At 44.8% G+C, this 23,748-nt stretch overlaps 1 protein-coding gene across 1 annotated transcript in view; it reads left to right on the top strand.

Annotated features, from left to right (window-relative positions):
- LOC143962477 (C-type lectin domain family 10 member A-like) overlaps window positions 1–23,016 on the top strand; it is a 63,687-nt gene extending 40,671 nt beyond the window's left edge. The window contains exons 9-11 of the mRNA XM_077471750.1: window positions 14,937–15,088; window positions 16,905–17,011; window positions 22,030–23,016. Of these exons, the coding sequence (XP_077327876.1) occupies window positions 14,937–15,088; window positions 16,905–17,011; window positions 22,030–22,189 (419 nt within the window). The 3' untranslated portion in view covers window positions 22,190–23,016. The remainder of the gene's footprint in view (window positions 1–14,936; window positions 15,089–16,904; window positions 17,012–22,029) is intronic.
- The last annotated feature ends 732 nt before the right edge of the window (window positions 23,017–23,748 follow it).

Below are 23,748 nucleotides of genomic sequence, written 5' to 3'. Positions count from 1 at the left end.
AACTCCAGTGTAAAGAGAAGCTGAGCCTCCTCTAAGTGGGAGTTCTGCCGCGTACACACGACCGGACTTTTGACAGACTTGGTCTGGCGGACAATCCGACGGACTTTACAGCTGAGGTCCACCGGACTTTCAAACAAAACGGACTTGGCCACACACGATCACTCCAAAAGTCTGACAGATTCGAATGTGATGACGTAGAATAAGGAAGTTCATAGCCAGTAGCCAATAGCGTCGGTTTTGGTCCATTGCACTAGCACACAGACGAATGGATTGTCCACTAAAAGCCGAGTCCGGCAGACAAATTTGAAGCCAGTCTTATTTCTAGGTCCACCGGATTTTTGGGAAGTTTCTTTTCCACAAACATTTTTTATTTACTTGAAATGTGCCTTTGAACTTACTAGAAAAAAATGACTAGCCAATTCACTAGCACAGCCCCCTAACTTCTTGCATGGTACAGGCAGAGGTAGAGGAACGAGGTTGACGTATTTCATACAATTTACGTGCTTTGCCAAAACCAAAATCACGTGAAACGCGCCAACCTCGTTCCTCTACCCATCCAGTGGTATTATGATGCTTTAATAAACTGATTGAACCAATGCATTTGTGTGGGTGTGCAGCCTATCCTATTCTTTTGCTCTACATGGTGAGCAGTCATGTTGTAACAGGAAGGGGCCATCCCCAAACTGTTCCCACAAAGTTGAGAACATGAAATTGTCCAAACTGTTTTGGTATGCTGATGCCTTAGGAGTTCCCTTCACTGGAACTAAAAAAGGTTCAAAAAGGTTCACCATCAGTGATCTAGGAAATTTCCAAAGTAATATTTTATGCCATACTTATATTTTTTAAAACCGTTGTATGACGTTGTACCAATAAAAGTATTACATCATTTTTGTTTACAAACGTTTTCATTTAGACTTAATGCCGCGTTCATGCGATCGGAATTCCGGCCAGAAAAATACAGATGAGAGCTTTTTATCGGAAAATGCGACCGTGTGTATGCTCCATCGGAATTTAGCTGACCGAATTTCCGCCAGCCAAAAATTGATAGCATGTTCTCAATTTTCCCAACGGAAAAACTTTCTATCGGTAATTCCGATCGTGTGTATGCAATTCCGACACGCCAAAAATCACGCATGCTCAGATTCAACTACGAGACAGAAGCTATTGGCTACTGACCATTGAACTTCCTTTTTCTTGTCACGTCGTACGTGTTGTACGTCACCGCGTTATAAATGATCGGAATTTGATGTGACCGTGTGTAGGCAAGACAGCTTGAGCCAAATTCCGTCGGAATTCCGTCGAGAAAACCATCAGAGCTTTTTCCGAGGAGAATTCCGATCGTGTGTACGCAGCATAACATGAAAATTCCAGAGTGTACAAGCATCAAAAGAACATTCTGTATAGTTGTACATAGAGATAGGTCAACTGGCATGTACATCTCTTGTATTATCTGTGAACCAGATAATTTAACAAGCGGTCAACCCAGTAATTAGGGAGAATAAAAATAAAAAATGAGCGTGGCTTGGCCGCTGACCGGAATGGCCGCATAAGCGCTGAGCTCTGCACATCCACGCAGCATCGCTAAGCATCCAGCGCCATCCGACATTACATTTTGTCCCACGGAGCTCCAGGGATCTCCCCGCATCACCGGGGACATGACCCAAGGTAGATCCGCCGCCCACGGAGCAAGGAAACTCACGGACTTTTATGCGAAGCCGTCAGCCGAGCAGGCCCAAGATGGCGCCGACCGGGATGAAGGCCTCACAGCGCGGCAGACGCCTGCGGCCTCGGCGGGTTCAGCAGCAGTGGAAGATACCCTCTCTGACATGGAGGAAGCCGGAGATCCACAGCACTCACCTGCCATATCGCCGGCTGATAGAGGTAAGAGGGCAGCCATCTCACCAGCACACTCTCCCTCTAAGCCTCCCCTAGTGAAGAGACAACATGGCGCTGGCACCTGTAGTCCCACAGGATCACTTGGTGACTCCAACTCATCGCTGGCTGCATACAACACCTCAGATAGTCCTGCTTCTGAGCATACACTGAAAGCCATGCTACTCTCATTGCAGGCAGACATGCAGAAAGAGCTCAGAACCTCTATTAACCATCTGCTGGACAGAGTGGATGATATGGAAGACCGCATTGAGCATATTGAGCTCCATCTCTCTGCTGCTACCAGCTCCCATAATACTGTAGTAGATATCCAAGATGAACACACCTCAGCTATCCGCCAACTGCGTCTTAAAATCGCAGACCTCGAGGACCGCTCGAGGCAAAATAATATCAAATTCAGGGGAGTCCCAGAGACTGTGTCAGCCCCAGATATCGTCCCCTACCTGCACCAACTGTTTCACAAGCTCATCCCGGCCCTCACACCACAAGATCTTCTCATTGACAGAGCGCATAGGATCCATAAACCACAGCATCTGCCTGACTCAATGCCCAGAGATATCCTGGCCAGGATACACTTCTTTAACACTAAGGAACAGATCATGAGGGCAGCTAGAACCATGCGGAACCTCCCTGATCCTTTTGCTAAGATTCAACTATATAATGATATCTCAGCCGCCACCTCACAGGCTCGCAAGGCCTTCTCCCAAATTACTGCGCTACTGATAGAACACAAAATCGCATACAAATGGGGATTTCCCACCAAGCTTCTGGTAAACTACCAGCAACAACAAGTCGCATTTCTGACCCCCAAAGATGGTTTCAAGCAACTGCACAATTGGGGCATAGCCCCTCATGCACCCCCGGCTCCGCCCCTGAACACTAGATCTGCAAGGATCCCTCCTAAATGGGCTACAAAACCTAAATCCTGAACCTCCGGAGAACTGGGGGGCCGCCCTACCGGGCAACCCCCCTCTTAACAGGTGCCTGACTTTCTAGAATGAAGTGGATGTCCACTTCTTTTCTTTTTGAAACCCTCCACGCCGAACTGCCACTGTGTGCCACGCACACGGCATTAACCACCCCCGTACCCCTACTTTGATACCACATCTAACTTTTAGCTATTACAGTATTATTTTCTCGGAAGCCATCTGAATATTTGGCTTCGCCTCTATATCTTCCGGTCACAGATTTAGAGACTTCCATATTGATCGATTGCTCTATATATTGCATTCTCATTATTGTTCTCCTTTTTTTTTCTTTTTTTTTTTTGTTGTTGCTGTTCTCATATTTACCTGTATTACTATCTCAGTACCTGATTGTACATACCTAACTGCAACGGCTGTTGGGTACACTCTTTCTATACAGAGTTTTGGTTACTAATTTGTTTTCTGTTTTGTTTTTCGGTTGTGGGTACGTCAACCTCAGTACCATATTGACAACTCAACTTAGCAGCACATGTCTCTTACGATCACATCCCTTAATGTTAAGGGCTTAAATAGCCCTTTCAAGCGCTCCCTTTTATGGAGGGAAGCAGCGACTTCCCGATCCGATATTCTATGCGTGCAGGAGACACATCTTTCCTCCCGCAACCCTCCGAACTGTACCAACAAACGATTCCCACATATCTTTCACTCCCGCACTGATAAGAAAGTTAGGGGAGTACTGATCGCAGTACGTTCTACAGTGGCGCTCACGGGTGTCAATGTAGAACAAGACCCAGACGGAAGGTATCTAATTTTGACCGCCTGTTTTAATAACAAACCCCTGGTGATTGTGAATGTCTATGCCCCTAACACTCACCTGAAGCCCTTCCTTAAGTCCATTCTTGCCAAAATTCAACACTGTCCGAAAGACCAAATCATTTTATGCGGAGATTTCAACGCGGTACCAGACCACGCACTCGACTCTTCATCTTCCCAAAGGAGGAGATCTTCTACCCTCTCCTCCTTTCTACATCTAGAAGAATTCTATGATCCATGGAGGTGTCAACATGGTACTGAGAGAGACTATACGTTTTATTCTAATGCCCAGAGATCTTATTCCAGGATTGACCTGTTCTTGACGTCCAAGGTGCTATTACAGGCTGTTGCGTCCACTAGTATAGGAGTAATATCTTGGTCGGATCATGCCCCCATCTCTATGGTGCTCAACCTCTCTCCTCCTACCACTCCATTTACGATTTGGCGCCTGAATCCCAACCTGCTTTGTACTAAGGATGTCAGGGAACAGGTCAAGACTGCTATAGATGATTATTTCACTCTAAATCAACACTCTGTTACCAACCCTACTATATGCTGGAACGCTCATAAGGCGGTCCTACGAGGAGTTCTATTGAGGCTAGGGGCTCAGGAGAGGAAAAAGCGTTTGGCGACTCTTAATGATTATTTAGATAGAATCAAGGCCTTAGAGAAAAGCAACATGACTTCGCCCTCTGCCTCCACTCACGCAGATCTCAGTAAACTGAGATCAGAACTGAGCACTTATCTCCAGAACAAACATGAATTCTATCTCTGTAAACTCAAGATGACTTGGTATTCCCAGGGTAACAAATCTGGGAAAGTTTTAGCCCAACAATACAAAAACAGGATAGTCCAATCCACGATCTCTCATCTAATAGATCCTGAAGGCAATAGACTGACTAACCCCAAGGACATAGCTAACTGTTTCGGCGCATTCTACCGCCGACTGTACAACTTGAAAGACTCCCTGACTGAGACTCAGCCCACTGAAGCGACTATCAATACGTTCCTTTCTAGTGTTGATCTCCCTTCCCTGTCCCCTTCTCAAGCTGCTGATCTGGCCTTACCTTTCTCCCCCCCTGAAATTGAAAACGCAATTAAAAGTCTCCCCCTTCACAAGGCCCCAGGACCAGACGGTTTTGGAAATGAATATTACAAGACATTCATAGAGGCATTGACCCCTCATTTATGCAGCTCCTTTAACCACATGCTGACCACAGGGGAGATCCCTACAGAATCCCTGGAAGCGACCATTACTACCATACACAAACCTGGGAAGGACCCACACGACCCAGCGAATTACCGCCCTATTTCATTACTTAACACTGACTTGAAAATGTATGCCAAGCTTCTGGCCACCCGACTTTCGCAACATATGACTGCCCTCATACACCCGGACCAGGTGGGCTTCATTCCCCACCGGCAGGCCTCTGATGGGACTCACAGGTTTGTAGATCTTATCCATTGGGCAGAGCACAGTCGAACGCCTTCTCTGCTGATATCACTAGATGCAGAGAAGGCGTTCGACAGGGTTCATTGGGGTTACCTCGAGGCAGTCCTGAAGAAATTTGGCATAAAGGGCGAGTTTTTAAGAGCAATCCTAGGTCTATATACCTCCCCTACTGCGAGAATCCGCACTTCAGGCATTCTCTCAGATCCCCTTAGGATCACTAATGGTACTCGTCAGGGCTGCCCACTGTCACCTTTGATCTTTGCACTAGTCATGGAGCCTTTGGCGCAATCCATCCGCACACATCCCCATATATCTGGTATCAATGTGAGAGACACCTGTCACAAGATAGGTCTTTATGCGGATGATGTTATCATAGCTGTCTCGGACCCTGTTAAATCCCTGCCTATCCTGACTGACGTTCTACATAATTTTAGTAAAGCATCCCTATACAAATTGAACCACTCGAAATCTGCCATGCTTGGCATGGAGATTTCTCCAGCGCTCAAAGCAGAAATCACTAAAATATCACCCTTCTCCTGGGCCCCCGGCTCCTCTTTACAATATTTGGGTATTCAACTAGTCTCTCCCTCCTCGGTGTTACTAAGAACTAACCTTGCCTCCTTACTTCTGAAACTGAACAACCTAACTTCTAACATGTCCGCCTTGAAAGCTTCATGGGTTGGTAGGATAGCATTAGCCAAAATGTTTCTTCTACCGCATATACTTTATTTCTTTCGAACTCTTCCGCTTCCAATTCTCTCAGCAGACCTAACCAAACTTCAGCGTACAATGGACTCGTTCATATGGGCAGGTCGTAAACCTCGCCTAAAATCCACTGTCCTGTGCACTCCCTCTTCCTTAGGAGGGATGGGATCTCCAGATATTAGAAAATACTATAAGGCAGTCATTCTGGACCAAGGGAGACAACTGTGGTCACAAGATCCCAACACAAGGTGGCACCAAATCGAAGCTGCAACTCTCCCGGCCGATCCACAACTGACCCTAGCGGCAATTTGGCTGTCTTTCCCTATCGAACGTTCCATCCTTCCAACTGTACGTGCCTGTTTGGTGCAATGGAGTGCAATATGCAAAGATCATCGTGGCCTACACAGAGACGCACTTAAAAATCTACCCTTACTAGCACTACAACTTCTTTCTCCAGACCTTCCAATTAAGCATTGGCATGCTGCAGGAATCAAAACAATTGGAGCCCTGTTGCTGGGTACAGATCTAAAAAGCTTTCAACAACTGATCTCGGAATTTAGTCTTTCGCATAAGGACTTTTACATCTACTTAAGGCTTAGGCATATAATCTCCCAAAGCTTGACATCTACAGACCCTATCTCCAGGGACCTTCTCCGCCTTTATAATCGTCCTCTCGCTATCTCGAAAGGGCATATCCTTCATCTACAAACTCCTCTCCAATCCTGCTACATCCTCAAAATCTTCAAACATTCTTTACTGGGAATCCCTGTTACACTGCTCCTTCCCTTTGGAGGACTGGCATCGTGCACTACGAACTCCAACAGTCGTCTCCAAAAATATAACGCACTGGGAAACGGTCATGAAACTGTTCCATAGGTGGTACTACACACCGCAAAAGCTGGCGATCATTTTTCCCACCCACTCTCCAAAGTGCTGGAGGAATTGCAACTCCACTGGAGACTTATTACACATCTGGTGGAGCTGCCCGGTTATTGGGTCCTTCTGGCTACAAGTTTCCTCTCTGGTTCAAACACTGACCAAATCTCACTACCAGCTGACTTCACGTATGGCTCTATTTGGTCTGGATACCCAATATTGGCCTCCTACCAGTCTACCTATGGTGCACCATGTACTAATCTCTGCGCGCCTGCTTATAGCACGTGCGTGGAAAAACCCTCTCCCACCAACACTACCTGAACTTCTCAACACACTCAATACTCATTGTCGCATGGAATTTCTCCTCTCTAGAGTAAACATGACAGAATCTAGATTCAACAAACAGTGGTCTCCCTGGTTAACACACCCGAGCTGCGTTAAGCTTGGGTAACACATAATCTAACACCCTCAGACCAGGTAGAGCCGGCAGTGAAAGTCACTGGTTTAATGTACTAATCTTGATATATTATATGTAAGTTAGCTGTGATTCTCCTGCAGTTCTGTTATCTGACTCAGTCATTTCAACCGACTTCTTTTCCTACCCTGTTTGTTCTTTTTTTTTCTCCTTTACTATTACTTTGGGACTACGTGCTATTCACTTTTTATTCTACTGTGGTTGGGCATGGCGTCCCCTCTCGGCTCTGCCCATGGGAGTGTTGGGAGGGGACGGGATGCCCCCGGACCTACTGGATCTAGCTATAAAGAATGCATAGTATGCAGCAGTCGTATGCCAGGTCCACATGTTGTTTATACTAGTAATTTAAGTTGTTTTATGTACTCGGGCATTACTTGCTTATTTGCTCATCAACTCTCTACAAATTTTGTACAATGGTTGATATCTCTGCTTATCTTTGCTTGTCAATGCGTTACATTACAATAAAATTGTTTAAAAATTGAAAAAAAAAAAAAAAAAATGAACCACAGAAGGAACAAAAAGGGATAGCTGTAAAAGTAAATGAAAGGAAAATAAAGATAATAAGAGATCTAAAATTCTTTAAGTGTAAGCACAATACAGTACGAGCACAGGCTATGCCATTACATAGTACCTTACTTAATTGTAACTTCGTAAGACTGTCTAGTTTAGCCACCTCTTTACTTTTCCTACACATTGTACCCAGCAATCCGGACCATCCGGGTCATCATTGTAAGGATCTAGGGGTTCTCAAGTCCTGAGCTAAGCAGGTGGGCAGTCCATATGTTCCATTTATGGTCAAATGTATGCATGGAGTCTATGAGAGTGTGGTAGATTCTTTCTATTAGTCTAATGGACTCCATACGAAGGAGCACCTGTGACCACGGTACTGAGGGGCCCTTCCAGTTCAGTGCGATTGCCCATTGAATGGCACTGAAGAGAGTATGAATAGGTCCAAGTCTTCTCTGATGTTAATTGATGAAGGGGGGACGCCCCCAACATCTAACACAGTACCCACCACAACTACACTTAGGTATTTGGGCATCCAGGTGATGCCCAAGATCAGTGACTATGGAAAATTAAATATATGCCCAATACTGCAAAAGTGAAATTCACTCTGCCTGACGGTAGCAGGCAGGGTGAACTTGATAAAAATGATCCTCATGCCCCAATTTCTCTATGTGCTCCACAACGCCCCGACGGTAGTGACTCTAAATGTGTTCAGAATTGTTAACTCCTTGTTCCATACACTAATCTGGAAAAATCGCAAACGAAGAATCAAGCTTTAAACACCTCCAGCGCCCAAAGGACGAGGGAGGGCTCACCCTCCCAAATCCTTGGCGGTACTATATTGCTGCACAGCTACAGCAATTGATAGGCACATTTCACACGAGTTCGGACAAAGAGGGAGATGCCCGTGACTCTTCCGAACTAGTGATGTTACACACTGTAAAAAAGGACTCAGTACCGACGGCTCTGGAGGCACTTGCATTTGGGAAACCTAATAAACTTTACCAACCTATAACCTTATCCAACAAATTTGGAACAAAACTAGATATCTACAGGGCATGACAGGATACACAGAATACAGTCCCATCTGGACTAATGACACATACCCAGAACTGGCCAAACTACAACATGGTACACTATGGAAAAGGTATGGGGTGGTCTACCTTAGCCAGATACTTCACAATGGGAAATTGCTCCCATTTTAAACCCTGCAGGGTCTTTTCGGTTTACCACAATCCATGAGATTTTACTATGTACAATTAAAGCATGCTATAATGGCCCAAGGCAGTTTGGAGGAGTGGGTTTCATGCCCAATGCCCCTGTTCAATCTGATTGCAAGAGCCACTAACACTAAAGGGTTTATATTATCATGCGATAGCATGTTACTACAACATTTTTTGAATAAACACACTCTTCGGATGCTAGCCAAGTGGGAGGGAGAGGTGGGCATGCTTGACGAGGATCAATGGGAAGAGGCCCTGCAGGCGTTACTCACATGCTCCCTAAATGCATCGCATAGATTGACTCAACTGTATCTATTGTTAAGAGTGTACTATACCCCCCCCCCCCCCACAGACTGTTTGACATGGGCATGCTACCTACCCCACTGTGTACTAGATGTAAGAGAGACCATGGCGACTTGATCCACCTTCTGTGGAGGTGCCCGAAACTCCACCCCTACTGGTCGGGGGTGGTCGACACTATAAACAAGGTATTTCAAGTCTCGCTACCCGCAGACCCAAAACACCGCTTACTCAACGTGATGGGGGAATTGGAATGGGAAGAATGCACACGGGTGGCTGTCATTAGATCTCTATTTATAGCACGTAAGCTAATAATGACCCACTGGATTTCGGAGGATCCCCCTACTCTTAAAGAGTGGATCAGCACAATGGGAGAGATGATCATGACTCAGGTAGGGCCACCTCTGGCTGAAGTAAGACATGGGGTAAGATTAAGTAGTCAAGGATTGTTAAATTCGAGATGCAGACCGTGTATACCGACTGTCTATGATGGCTGTAAAGGTGTAGAAGTGTATATGTAACCTCGGTGTATGTTTACCTTGTGCTTTTTCAATAAACTTTTTTTCTGGATAAAAAAAAGAAGAGAGTATGGGAGTTCTGCATATAGAATGCACATTTGGTTAGGGTGATAAAATAAATAAATAAATGCGGCGCTGCCTAAAAAAATTTATATACTAAAGTGCAATAACTAAAATGAATTATAGACTAAAAGTGCAAAGGTGAATCTGTCTCACTAAAGTGATAAAATGTGCAACAATGGAACAATGAGTATAATTCATCTAATATGCAATATAATAAATAATCATATACGTGCATAAATAATCAAAATTCATAAGTGAAATTCATTCCAAAATATAAAATTGAAAATAGAGACTCCCATTATCTCGTATAGGTTTCCCTCTCCCGTAAGGGAGACCTATACATGAGAGATGACTGGATACCATGTGATGATCTGGCCAAGGGCAAACATGTATGTTTTCTGAAGTAGAGTTTGCAAGCAGGGAGGTTGTACAGAATATGTAATCTAGACGGGAGTAGCTATCATGGGGGTAGGAGTAGAAGGTGTATTCTCGGGAGCCAACATTGTGGGCCCTCCAAACGTCAGTCAGTTGCTGGGACTTAAGGGAGTGTTGGAGGGATTTAGGAAAGGCATTAGAATCGAGACCCCTAAGGGACCTGTCCAACACGGAGTGAGCCACTAAGTTAAAATCCCCCCCGACAAGCATATGGGGTGAATGAAATCTTTCAAGAACCTGGAAGAAGCTTTTAAAGAAGGAAGCCTGAGATGCATTGGGCGTAAATTGAGACAAACGTTATTAATTTGTCCTGTATTGAGCCTTTCACTATAACAAACCGACTATGTGGGTCCATATAAGTCTGCTGAGCCTGGAACAACATAGAATTTTTTTTTTTATTAAAATAGCCGCTCCTCTGGATCTGGACTCAAAGGTAGTGAAGTAACATTGTATGATTTATCAAAATATGAAGGGTGGTTAAAGGCCTGCTTTCTTTTTTGAGGGGAATTAAATCCCTTAACGTTATGGGTAATAATCTTAAGACCCATAGTGAGGTAGGAGTAGAAAGCTGTGGGTTAGGGGAGAGTCCAGGCCGAGAGGGGCACCCATGTACCAGACAACCATTTCAGGAGGGTATACATTGAGCGTAACATGAGTGTATGGGATTAGTCCCAAATTAGCAAACACATTTGGTATATTATCTGTACGAGTATTGTTTCTAACGAGATACATCAAGGTTGAGAGCTCAAAAGAAGCAACGAAAAAGGTAAAAAAATAAAAAAAACATCAACAACTGCGTAACTGAGCCAAAAAGTGGCATTGCATATTCCTGGGGGGTCAGGGGGGAAAACCTCCCACTGACCCAAAGAACAAAATTATTGCGGACTTTGTTGTCCAAAACTCCAAACTCGTGAGTCCAGAGGCTCAGTACATTACTTAAGTCTCTATTCACTAGTACCTGCGAGGGGTTTACCAGACCAATCATTGTCGAGCTGTGGAGAGGCCACCAGACCTCAACAGGTGTGGAGTAGGGGGACAAACCAGCAGACGGAACTGAGATTCAGCTCTAGGGATGAGCTTCGTGTTCGAGTCGAACGTACTAATTCTAGTCCTAGACCTCCTCTGCAACTCAAAACATGTAACCAGTAAAAAAAAAATTTATAAAGAAAAAATTACTAATCTGCAAAATTTTATAAAATTTTATAACAGAAACAAAGAAAAATTCATTTCGCAGAATTTCCGGTCTTTTTTCTTTTATAGCACAAAAAATAAAAAAAACTGAGAGGTGATTAAATACCACCAAAAGAAAGCTCTATTTGTGTGAAAAAAAGGACAAACATTTCATATAGGTCCAGTGTTGCATGACTGAGTAATTGTCATTCAAAATGTGAGAGCACCAAAAGCTGAAAATTGGTCTGGTTATTAAGGGTGTTTAAGTGCCCAGTGGTCAAGTGGTTAATAATAGAGCTTGCAGTCAGTAGTGTTAGGAGATGTGCGTGCTGTCTGCGTGCTCTGTACCCAGTACATACCGCTATAATATAGGGCAGGCCCCTACTTTCAAACATCCAACTTACAAACATCTCCTACTTGCAAACGGAAGGAGACAGCAGCAAGTGAGATGAAAAAAGACGGATGGCAAAACAAATTATACAGGGGTGATAACCCTTCCCTATGTTTTCCAAAAAGCTTAAAAATAGTTTTTTTGACTGGAGCTACACTTTAAAAATGTACCAGTTGAAAATTACAAACAGATTCAACTTAACACAACAAACCTACACAGTCCCTGTCTTGTTTGCACCTCCTGTATACTGCTGTTCTGAGTATATAGGGCCTGGGGGCCACACGCATTTCCTTTTTTTAATATGGGTACAGGGTTCCCCTTAATATGCGTACAAGACCCAAATAGGCTGGTAATGGGCAGGGAGGGCTACCCATGCCATTTTTCTGAATGATTTTCAACCATATTGCAGGAACCAGATATAACATTAAAACCGCAAGCAGTTTTAAATGGTGTTATTTCCGTTAAATGTCATTTTGTGCAGGGACTGTTCTAAACACGGGAAACACGTGGCATTTCACAGGCATACTACAGACACCCCCCAGGCACCATATTTAAAGTAATATTTCACTTTTTTTTTTTCACTTTAATCGTCATTAAAATCAGTGCTCCCGCCAAAACGGCCGTTTTTAAAACTTTTTTTTGCATTGACCCATGTCCCCTGAGGCAGGAGTCAGGTCCCCAAACCCTTTTTAGGACAGTATCTTGCATATTAGCCGTTAAAATTAGCACTTTCCATTTCGAACGTTCGAGTCCCATAGACTTCAATGGGGTTCTAACGTTCGTAACAAATGCGGGGGCCGTTCGCAAGTTCTGGTGCGAACCGAACCGGGGGGTGTTCGGCTCATCCCTATTCAGCTCTAAGGCAGGAGATGTCCATTGCTGAGAAGCATGGCGGGAGTACTTCTTGAACTCCATCCAGGGAGAAACATAAAACCAACTGGGTGAGAGGGAAGAAAACAGAGTTAGTCGTAATTTCAAAGTCAATTCAAGCGGTCCCTCCTGGGAGGTGGGGTGGCCCAGATGGTAGAGTGACGTGGAGTAGATGGCATTCTCGGTAGTGCAGCCGCATCCAAGAGCTCCAGTTTCACTAGAAGCTCCTTTCCCTCAATGAGCATGATAACAGTGTAGGTCGTGCCATTGTGGGAGACCTGGAGCTTAAAGATATTGGCAGATTGGAGGATTGAGGTGACCTTCATTTTCCTGTGCTTGTCCAGCATGGTGGGGGAAATATCTGGGTATATTTGAATGATATATTTCTTGAGGCCCAAAGGATGTCCTCTTTGATCTGGAAGTCCTTAAGACATAGTACAATGTCCATAGGGGGCTTCTCAGGAGGGGGGTAGGTGCAGGGCTCTATAGATCCTGTCATAGGAGAATGCTGAGAGCGGGGCGTCAGACAGGAGAGACTGGAACAGTTTCTAGATTGTAGGCAATAAATCAGTCACTGATTCGGGAACCCCCATACCCTGAGATTATTGTGTCTGTTCCTGTTGTCCAGGTCCTCAATATGGGCTTGGAGCTGTAAGACTGTTTCAGGTAGAGACTCTTGCTCTTTTCTGAGGTCTAAGCAGACCAGAGCAAGCTCATCGTGTTTAATTTCAAGCAAATCAGTTCTGCTGCCCAAGACTGCCATCTCCATGGAGAGAGTGTTAGTAGCTTTATGCAGCTCAGATTGGAATTTCTGAGCTATCTTGTCATACATTAATGTGAGACTGTCATCTAAGTCTGCTTTTGTGAGTTGCAGAGAACACTCAGTCTCCCAGGAAGTGAGCTGGAGAGGAGGCTGCAGTGTGTGGAGGAGTCTGTACCTGTTTCTTCTGGGTGCCATTTTTGGCCATCTTGCTCTGTTCCCTTACTCTCAGCAAACAGGTTGTTAAGAGACTTTTGGGCCATGGCGCTGCGGCAATTTTTTGGTCCCGGCATGCACTGAGTGTTCTGCCGGGGTTACAGAGATGAATCGGGAGAAAATGCTGACTTTTTAGCTCAGGGAAAGTGCTTTTCATCTCCGCGGATCACGGAGCTCTCAGCCTGTGCTTCTTTCCCAGTCCGCGCATGAAGATGTACGTTGGCAGAATGGCACGGACAGGCATATGGGCGTACAGGTACATGCCTTTAAGAATGCCACCGTGCCATCTCGTGCGCACCGGTCGGGAGCCCCGTGAGTCCAGTCGCGGGTCCCTCTGACTCGATCGACGAGGGGATACCCGCAATCGTCTCACCGGGAAGCTGAACAGGGAGATGTGGAAGTAAACAGCATCTCCCCGTTCTGCCTAGCAACAAGTGACACTGATCTCTGCTCCCTGTGATTGGAGCAGAGATCAGTGTTCACTAACACACAATCACGCCCCCTACAGTTAGTAACATGCCCCTAGGACACACTTAACCCCTACACTGCTACCTCCTTTTTAACCCCTTCACTGCCAGTGTCATTTACACAGGAATCAGTGCATTTGTATAGCACTGATTTCTGTATAAATGGCAATGGTCCCAAAAATGTGTCAAAAATGTCTGATGTGTCCGCCATAATGTCGCAATCACAATAAAAATCACTGATCACCACCATTACTAGTAAAAAATATAAATATTAACAAAAATACCATAAAAATATCCCCTATTTTGTAAACGCTATAAATTTTGCGCAAACCAATCATTAATCGCTTTTTGCGATTTTTTTAACCAAAAATATATAGAAGAATATGTATAGGTCTAAACTGAGGAAAAAAAATGTTTTTATATATTTTTGGGGGATATTTATTATAGCAAAAAGTAAAAAATAATGTGTTTTTTTCAAAATTGACTCTCTTTTTGTTTATAGCGCAAAAAATAAAAACCGCATGGGTGATCAAATACCACCAAAAGAAAGCTCTATTTATGGGGAAAAAAGGGACATAAATTTTGTTTGGGAGCCACGTCGCACGACTGCGCAATTGTCAGTTAAAGTGACGCAGTGCCGAATTGCAAAAAGTGGTCTGGTCTGAAAGTGGTTAAAATCCCATTAAGGGAAATTTTAATTTTTTTCAGTAATAAAGGGATGCAGTAGAGTACCCCCATTACCCCCACAAAATTAATGTCTGCATGCTGTGCCTGATTTCCATTTTTGTTATAATTTTACCGTCTTGGCTAAACTGTAAGACTATAACCATAACAATCCAGCGTCACCCACCCAATCCTCTTTCTTGCTCCCTCAGACTCCTCTAATACATTATGCAGTGAGGGATGGAGATACTATGGACTCACCTGTTACTACTTGTCTTCAGACTCAATACCATGGAACGCCTCCAAGAAAGAGTGCGAGAACAAGGAGGCCCACCTGGTGGTCATTAATGGCGAGGCAGAGATGGTATGCACAGATATACACTTCCTATTGTATTAGTCCCATTGTCTGATCACATCACTGCCGGCAGTATTTGATTATTATGCTCCCAGCCTCACCCTGGGAAGAGATTGCCCAGTTTGCAGGGCAACAATCTAAGCACTGGTAGACTGGGAGAGATTATGACTGAGTCAGGTCAAATGAATAGTTAACCCTTTGCACACACATGGTAGCCAACACTACATGTTTTAACAGAAATCTGCACCCTTTATAGAATCTCTTGGTGAAATTCTGGCATTTAAAAAAAATGTGTCACTTGCTGCCTCATCCAGACAGGAATGTAACAGAGCTTACACTGCTGAAGCTTCTTCACAGAGACAAAGTTATTTCTAAATAGAGCGATCAGCTGCATGATTATCAAACATTGAAACAAAAAAAGGTGCAGGAATTATATACAGACAAAAAATTAACTTCAATGGCATCCCAGTCCAGCTATTGTATAACAGCTTCAACTCTTCTGGGAAGGATGTCCACAAGGTTTAGGAGTGTGTCTATGGGAATGTTTGACCTTTCTTCTAGAAGCACATTTGTGAGGTCAGGCACTGATGTTGAACGAGAAGGCCTGGCTCAAAGTCTCCCGCTGTCCAGAAGTTTTTGGAGAGTGTCTATGGGAATGTTTGACCATTCTTCCAGAGCATTTGTGAGATCAGGCACTGATGTTGGATGCGAAGGTCTGTTTTTCAGTCTCCATTCTAATTCATCCCAAAGATGTTCTATCGGGTTTAGGTCAGGATTCTGTGTAGGCCAGTCAAGTTCCTCCACCCCAAACTCATTCACCCATGTCTTTATGGACCTTGCTTTGTGCGCTGGTGCGCAGTCATATTCGAACAGGAAGAGGAAATCCCCAAACTGTTCTCGCAAAGCTGGGAGCCTGGAATTGTCCAAAATGTCTTGGTATGCTGACACTTTAAGAATTCCCTTCACTGGAACTAAGGGGCCAAGCTCAACCCCTGAAAAACAACCCCACACCATAATTCCCCCTCCACCAAATGATTTGGACCAGTGCACAAAGCAAGGTCCATAAAGACATTGGAGATTGGGATTACACCTGAGTAATTAAAAAAAAAAAAAAAACTCTTTATTCTATGAATGGGAAATGATCTCTGAATGGAGGATGGGTGGATGATCGTTAGGTCTGCCCCATCCATTCATAGTTGGTGTTCCATTCATAGAAGCTGTAGTATAGTATGGCTTGTATGTCTGGAAAAACTCCATGTCTGTAAGGAGGTCCGCTCAACAGAAACTTCAAACCACCACCGGGGAAAACATCAGGTTTCTTTTACTCCAACCGTGAACTCAGGTCATATACCCCAAACGAGAGACAAACACCACAATAGTGTAAACCTTTTTCACCAGGATTTAATAAAGGTAATGCATTTACATGAAAAGAAGATTAAAACAGCATGTACTGGACATAGTGGTTTCAGAGGTAGATTCTCCAAACGCGATGACAGGAAATGACACACGGCCAAAACATTGCTATTATAGAATACATTTCCTCTCTCCTCAATTCTTTCAACTTTGACTTTGCTGTCCATTTTCTAAGGCTGACCTCAGGGGTGTCACGAGCCTGGAGATAAGTTGTGCCATGTCTTTGTCTCCGGGGGAAGATCACATTTGTATTCGGGTGTGACGTGTTCTCATCATTTTAGAGGAATTCCTCCTGGTTCCCCAGTTTCCTACCCAAACCCTAAAATATAAAGGTAGTGCAACTGTCATGTGACCTAATCAGCCTTTGTGTGTATAATTCATCTTCTAACAACTTCTATATTTTGTCTTTAAGAAATTTCTGCATGGGATTGCAAACGAACAAACCTTTTGGATCGGTCTAACAGAGGAGGATGGAACCTGGAGATGGGTGGATGGAACGTCTTATGACATAACTCCAAAGTAAGACACAGAAACCTCAAATACCGGAATCCTTCTCACATAGCTCTAAGATCTGGCAAAATGATCTGAAAAGGTGGCACACCGATGGATCCTTGAGCACATTGTTAAGACTTTAACTCACTCCACTCAGTGCTGTACAATACTTTGTCACCCAGAAAACAGTAATGTTCTGTGACATGGAGTGATTAGACCCAGTGGTAGATGCGTTTTTTGTGAAGTCCATGCCCGTTTTAAGGGCTTAAAAACAAATAAAAAAGGAATTAAAAACTGGGTTGACCTCATGTACATGGCTATTCCCAATGGTACTGCTCGCTTAATGACAGCTCCATGAGCAGTCATCAGCTATATAAGGGAAGGGGAGGGGAAAGTAGTGACATCATTGACCAAATATGGCCAGTGACAGTTGCTGTTATCCCTGTCCCTTTGCCAATGTAACTGTAGATTCCTACCCATGTGAGTAATGTGCCAGAGATGGTTGCTAGGGATGCAGCGGGCACCAGCACTTGCTGCTTCTGTAGGAACCACTGACAGCAGGAAGCTGCTATATATAGAAGCAGTAGAAATACCACCTCTATAGATGATGCTCAGCTCCCATCGCACAGGGTGTCGTAGAAAATTCCCTTGGGCTATGTACGCAAATCCACACTTTGCCAAAATGTGCACTTCCAGGGTCTAAATGCACACAAAGCACAAAACGATTCCTTCGCGCTTAAAAGCGTATGTGTATCAAGCTCTTTGGTACAAGGAAATTGAAGTACTTCATAGCACCAGGTAGAATCAGGAACATTGCTGCTTCAAGCTGGAATCTCGAGCATCTGTCCTTGGGGTCCAGATCCTTGGGCTTTTTATTAATTGGACACAAAAGAATGACAAACAGGAAGTTTTTGCCCACAACAGGCAAGCACTTCCTCAGTACAGAAAATGACATCACAGGAAATGACATACATTAAAGGGGAGGGCACTCACAAGAGGAAGTGCACATGCCCCCTTTTAGTCAGCATGCAGCCCAGCAGATACTGTTTCAAAGTAAACAATATTCTACTGGTTCTTACAGGCTTGAGACAATCTGCGGGGACATTGCTACTGGTGTTGGAAATATACGGTACGAGTATATTAACAAGGCAGATACCAATGTCCTCTTATTAAAGCAGATATGTATCCAAAAGGGATAACATAGCCACACAGAGATAAAATAATATGTTTATCTCGTTACAGTGGTGTGAAAAAGTGTTTGCCCCCTTCCTCATTTCCTGTTCCTTTGCATGTTTGTCACACTTAAGTGTTTTGGAACATCAAACCAATTTAAACAATAGTCAAGGACAACACAAGTAAACACAAAATGCAATTTCTAAATGAAGGTGTTTATTATTAAAGGTGAAAAAAAATCCAAACCATCATGGCCCTGTGTGAAAAAGTGATTGCCCCCCTTGTTAAAACATACTATAACTGTGGTTGTCCACACCTGAGCTCAATTTCTATAGCCACACCCAGGCCTGATTATTGCCACACCTGTTCACAATCAAGGCATCACTTAAATAGGAGCTGCTTGACACAGTAAGGTCCACCAGAAGATCCTTTAAAGCTACACATCATGCCGAGACCCAAAGAAATTCAGGAACAATTGAGAAAGAAAGTAATTGAGATCTATCAGTCTGGAAAGGGTTATAAAGCCATTTCCAAAGCTTTGGGAATCCAGCGAACCACAGTGAGAGCCATTATCCACAAATGGCGAAGACATGGAACAGTGGTGAACCTTCCCAGGAGTGGCCGGCCGCCCAAAATTACCCCAAGAGCGCAGCGACGACTCATCCAAGAGGTCACAAAAGACCCCACAACAACGTCCAAGGAACTGCAGGCCTCACTTGCCTCAGTTAAGGTCAGCGTTCATGCCTCCACCATCAGGAAAAGACTAGGCAAAAATGGCCTGCATGGCAGAGTTCCAAGGAGAAAACCACTGCTGAGCAAAAAGAACATCAAAGCTCGTCTCAATTTCTCCACAACACATCTTGATGATCCCCAAGACTTTTGGGACAACATTCTGTGGACCAATGAGACAAAAGTGGAACTCTTTGGAAGGTGTGTGTCCAAGTATATCTGGCGTAGAAGGAACACTGCATTTCATAAAAAGAACATTATACCAACAGTAAAATATGGTGGTGGTAGTGTGATGGTCTGGGGCTGCTTTGCTGCTTCAGGACCTGGAAGACTTGCCGTGATAAAAGGAACTATGAATTCTGCTGTCTACCAAGAGATCCTGAAGGAGAATGTCCGACCATCTGTTCGTGTACTCAAGCTGAAACGAACTTGGGTTCTGCAGCAGGACAATGATCCTAAACACACCAGCAAGTCCACCACCAAATGGCTGAAGAAAAACAAAATGAAGACTTTGGAGTGGCCTAGCCAAAGTCCTGACCTGAATCCTATTGAGATGTTGTGGTATGACCTTAAAAAGGCCGTTCATGCTCGAAAACCCTCTAATGTAACTGAATTAGGACAATTCTGCAAAGATGAGTGGGCCAAAATTCCTCCAGGACGCTGTAAAAGCCTCATTGCACGTTATCGCAAATGCTTGGTTGCAGTTGTTGCTGCTAAGGGTGGCCCAACCAGTTATTAGGTTTAGGGGGCAATCACTTTTTCACACAGGGCCATGATGGTTTGGATTTTTTTTCAATAAACACCTTCATTTACAAATTGCATTTTGTGTTTACTTGTGTTGTCCTTGACTATTGTTTAAATTGGTTTGATGTTCCGAAACACTTAAGTGTGACAAACATGCAAAGGAACAGGAAATGAGGAAGGGGGCAAACACTTTTTCACACCACTGTATGTGGACTTCGCTTCTCTAATGCGCATAGTCATTTGAAGGCAAAAAGCTCATTACGCTTGGTACCTACAAACCAACAAACATCCACAGACACAAAGAACACATCTCAAATCCCATGAGAAGGTTTTCATACCGACCATTTTTACCACTGGTCTCAATTTAACCCAAGTGCACTCTGCTAGAGTGCTCCTTCGATTAAACCAGACACACCTCTTTTTTCAACTTGTCCGATACCACCCCGGCGCGTTGTAGCGCCGACCGCAGATTGCGTGCCAAGGGGGGCGCTTCACCCAGCTGCGCCGGAATCCAAAAGCCCTCTACAATACCCTGGGCCAACAACTGCGCAGCTTCCCGATCTGGATACCTAGCGAGGAAAAGCAGCATCTTTTCCACTCTCACCGGCGTGGTCCCCCTTTCCAACAGCATCGCCGGGCTTGCCCTTTCCCTGCTTAAAGCAGCGGGACAAGGGGTGCCCCCCCCCACCACATCCAGAGCACTCATGCTTGTACTTGCACGACCCTCCGAACTTGCAGGAGCCCTCGTTAAACTGCCAGCACACCCCTTTTTTTCTTGTGGCCGATTGTCCGGGGTTAGTGGACCCACCGCCCCCCCCCCCGTGAAAAAACTGGCTAGGTGACCTCGCCAAGGTCATAAGGCGCATCCATAAGCTGATGTCCTTATGATCCCATTTCAAGGACGGGCGAATAGCCCTCCGCTGACAAAATTGCTCGTCATAACGCAACCAAGACGTTTCCCCATAGACTCTGTAGGCCTCTCCCACGGCGTCAAGGTAGCAAAACAGCGCCAAACAGTGTTCCAGGTTCCTCTCCCCTATCACGCTAGCCAAGATGGCGAACGTCTGTAAGCAATTTGTAAATGTCTGAGGAATATATATCTCCTCTTCTCCTCGTCCTCCTTCTTGTGGTCCTCCGGCCTCACCCTATTGAGATTAAACTTCTCCAATGGTAGGAGTGCGAAAATCTCCACGTAGTCGCCTTTCCATATCTTCTCCCTAACGTCTGGCTTCAGATGGGCCCCTAGGGGCCCCTCGAAGCAGACATAAACCTCACACTTTGCCGCATCCGCTAAGCGAACCAAATCCTGTTTTTTTGCGGGCACAGTGGTCTCCCCCCCCCCCGCGGGCGTATTATCCACCCCCTGTTCAGCCAACCCCACCACCAAAGTGGCAGGCGCCGCCGGTTCCGCGGCCACGATCGCCTGCCGCCGCCATGCCTGGAGCTGGGGCCTCCCACACAGCCTGTGGCCTCCCAGCCCTCACAGTACCAGTCCTGGCCTTGCAAGCACCCCCCACCGCCCTGCTGGATCCATAAGGCTGCTTGTTGGAGCCCCCCCGCCGAAGGCCCCACCGCTCGCTTCGCGGGCGGGCCTGATGGGGGTCTGTTAGCCACGTGTGCTGCTAGTCCCAGGAGGGGGGATAAAGGGGGGTCCGGCGAAAACCGATCCGGCGGCCTCGAGCACCGCGCTCGCGCCGTCTCCCGCCCGGTCCGCTCAGCCGCTGGGGTAGACTCACCCAGTGCCGCTGCCAGCCGAGCTTCCAGCCATCGAGGGCCCCTGGATGCCGATTCAGCTTTAAGCCTGGCAAAAAGTTCCTCCACCGCCGCCATTATGACCACCAAGCTCGCTCCAGATCAGCAGATTGCGGAGGGGAGGAGCCGCCCCCTCAGCACATTAACTCTGATCCTCCCCTCCCAGTAATATGACAGTACCGCCCTCTCCAGATTCCTGAACGTCCCTTGTTAATCCTGTCATGCCGCCCTGCGCCTATGCTGTCTCTTCTTTGCTCCAGGCTTACTTTCTTCCAAACACCCTAACAGCCTAGGTTTAAGCCAAACCATTGGCTCATCCCTACTCCTCACAATGTAGGAAGGAGATGAGGTAAAGAACTCCTCACATAGACCAATTGTTAAAGGCATGAAGGGGAAGAAGAAGGGGAAAGAGGTGGGAGGAAGAACACATCACATAGCTAGGGGCTATGTATGTATGGGGTTGGCCACCACTGATCTATCCTTAGTAGATTGTACCATTAAATTGTAATGTGTGGTCAATTCTCTTGCAGCCGATCACAGTTGTTGGGCTCACACCTTTTAAATCTCATTTTATAGCATTTCTGAGGTCCCAGTTCTGCTCAGTTCCTGTATTGGTCTAAACCCTTATTGTCACTTCTGTCCTTCAGGTTCTGGGGGGAGACTCAGCCCGATGATTGGAAGGATCATGGTTTCAAAGGAGGGGAAGACGGGGAAGATTGTGCTACGTTAAGGAAAACATATGACTGGAATGATCGCCACTGTTCTGAAAACATAAACTACATCTGTGAGAAGAAGATGACCTTCTGATATGGACTAAAGGACACCAGAGGACACCTGATATCTCTATCTACTGTATCTTTGCTACTCCTCCATTATACTATAGACATATAGAATCTACTACTGTATAAAATAATGCTGCAGGATATGCTGGGACTTGTTCTCCTAGAATTGGAGTATCTCAGAGCGTCCAATCTGCTGTTTTCAAGTTGAACTCCAACCTTTTCTTTAGTCTTGCACAGTTGTATAGGGTCTTGTATTTCACCACATGCTATGAGCTTCTCACAATGTGCATTAAAAGCTACAAAGAGTCAGATAGAGCCCTGCCTGATTTCTTGGTTGGAGGAGGTCCAGTGTCACCTAGGTCTCTCCTCCCCAGCCTGAGTGTCCCTGACCCACCATAAGTCATTCAATGAATCTCAGTTTTTTCAAACATGGAGGCTCAGCATCACATGTGGGTGTTATCTAGGGTGATCTGCATGCAAACGCGTGAGTCACCAACCTTTTTGAGACTTCACATGTTATCAACATGGGGGGGTTATCTTGCCAGAGGGGACAAGGCCTTTATCCACTTCAATACCGGCCACTTTACCCCCTTCCTGCTCAGGCCAATTTTCAGCTTTCAGCGCTGGCACACTTTGAATGACAATTGCTTGATTATGCAACACTGTACCCATATGAACTTTTTATCTTTTTTTTTTCACATAAATAAAGCTTTCTTTTGGGGGTATTTTATCCCCACTGGGTTTTCTACTTTTTGCTAAATAAACAAAAAAAGATGGAAAACTTTGGAAAATAATGTGTTTTTCTTCATTGCAGTTATAAAACTTTGCAAATAAATAATCGTTTTTCATAAATTTAGGCCAAAATGTATTCTGCTCCATTTCTTTGGTGAAAATAACCCAAATCAGTGTATATTATTTAGTCTATAGGTAAGTTATGCAAACTATGGCATATATATATTTATATATAAAAAAAAATATATATATATATAATCTGAAAATTGTTCAATCCTGATGTACTGACGGCCTATCGCATTTCTTGAGGCACGAAAACCTCAAGACATTACAAATACCCCCCAAATGGACCCCTTTTTGAAAAGTAGACAGTCCAAGGTATTTAGTAAAAGGCATGGCAAGTTTTTTGAAGTTGTAATTTATCACAATTGTTGGGAAAATGAAGATATATATAAAAAAAAAATATTTTTATTTTTATATACTTTTTACAGTATAATAGTACATCATATAACGGGAGTGGCGGTGAGCAGGGACACCGACTGTTGAAAGTATGTAAAAAAATAAATAAAAACGTAACCATTTCCGGACCAGCCACAGCAGTTTTATTGCTAAGTTGGCTCCCCTGCGTGAAACTACGTTACTGTACGTGATCTCGTGGGGACCGGGCAGCAGGAGCATGTGCGCACCTACTGCACAGCGGGGGTGCCAATGCTCGTGGCCGAGAGTAGAGATGACCACTGGCCACGAGCGATCATGACCAGGAGACACAGAACAGGGACAAGTGTATGTAAACAAACACTTCTGTGTTCTTTTCTGAGAGGAGTGACAGATCGTGTGTTCCTATTAGCTAGG

The sequence above is a fragment of the Lithobates pipiens genome, unplaced genomic scaffold (assembly GCF_037356315.1).
Source record: "Lithobates pipiens isolate NorthernLeopardFrog02 unplaced genomic scaffold, aLitPip1_a1.2 Scaffold_8, whole genome shotgun sequence".
Taxonomy (NCBI): domain Eukaryota; kingdom Metazoa; phylum Chordata; class Amphibia; order Anura; family Ranidae; genus Lithobates; species Lithobates pipiens.
Note: the sequence above shows the minus strand (reverse complement) of the source record. Positions and strands in the feature narration are given on the sequence as shown.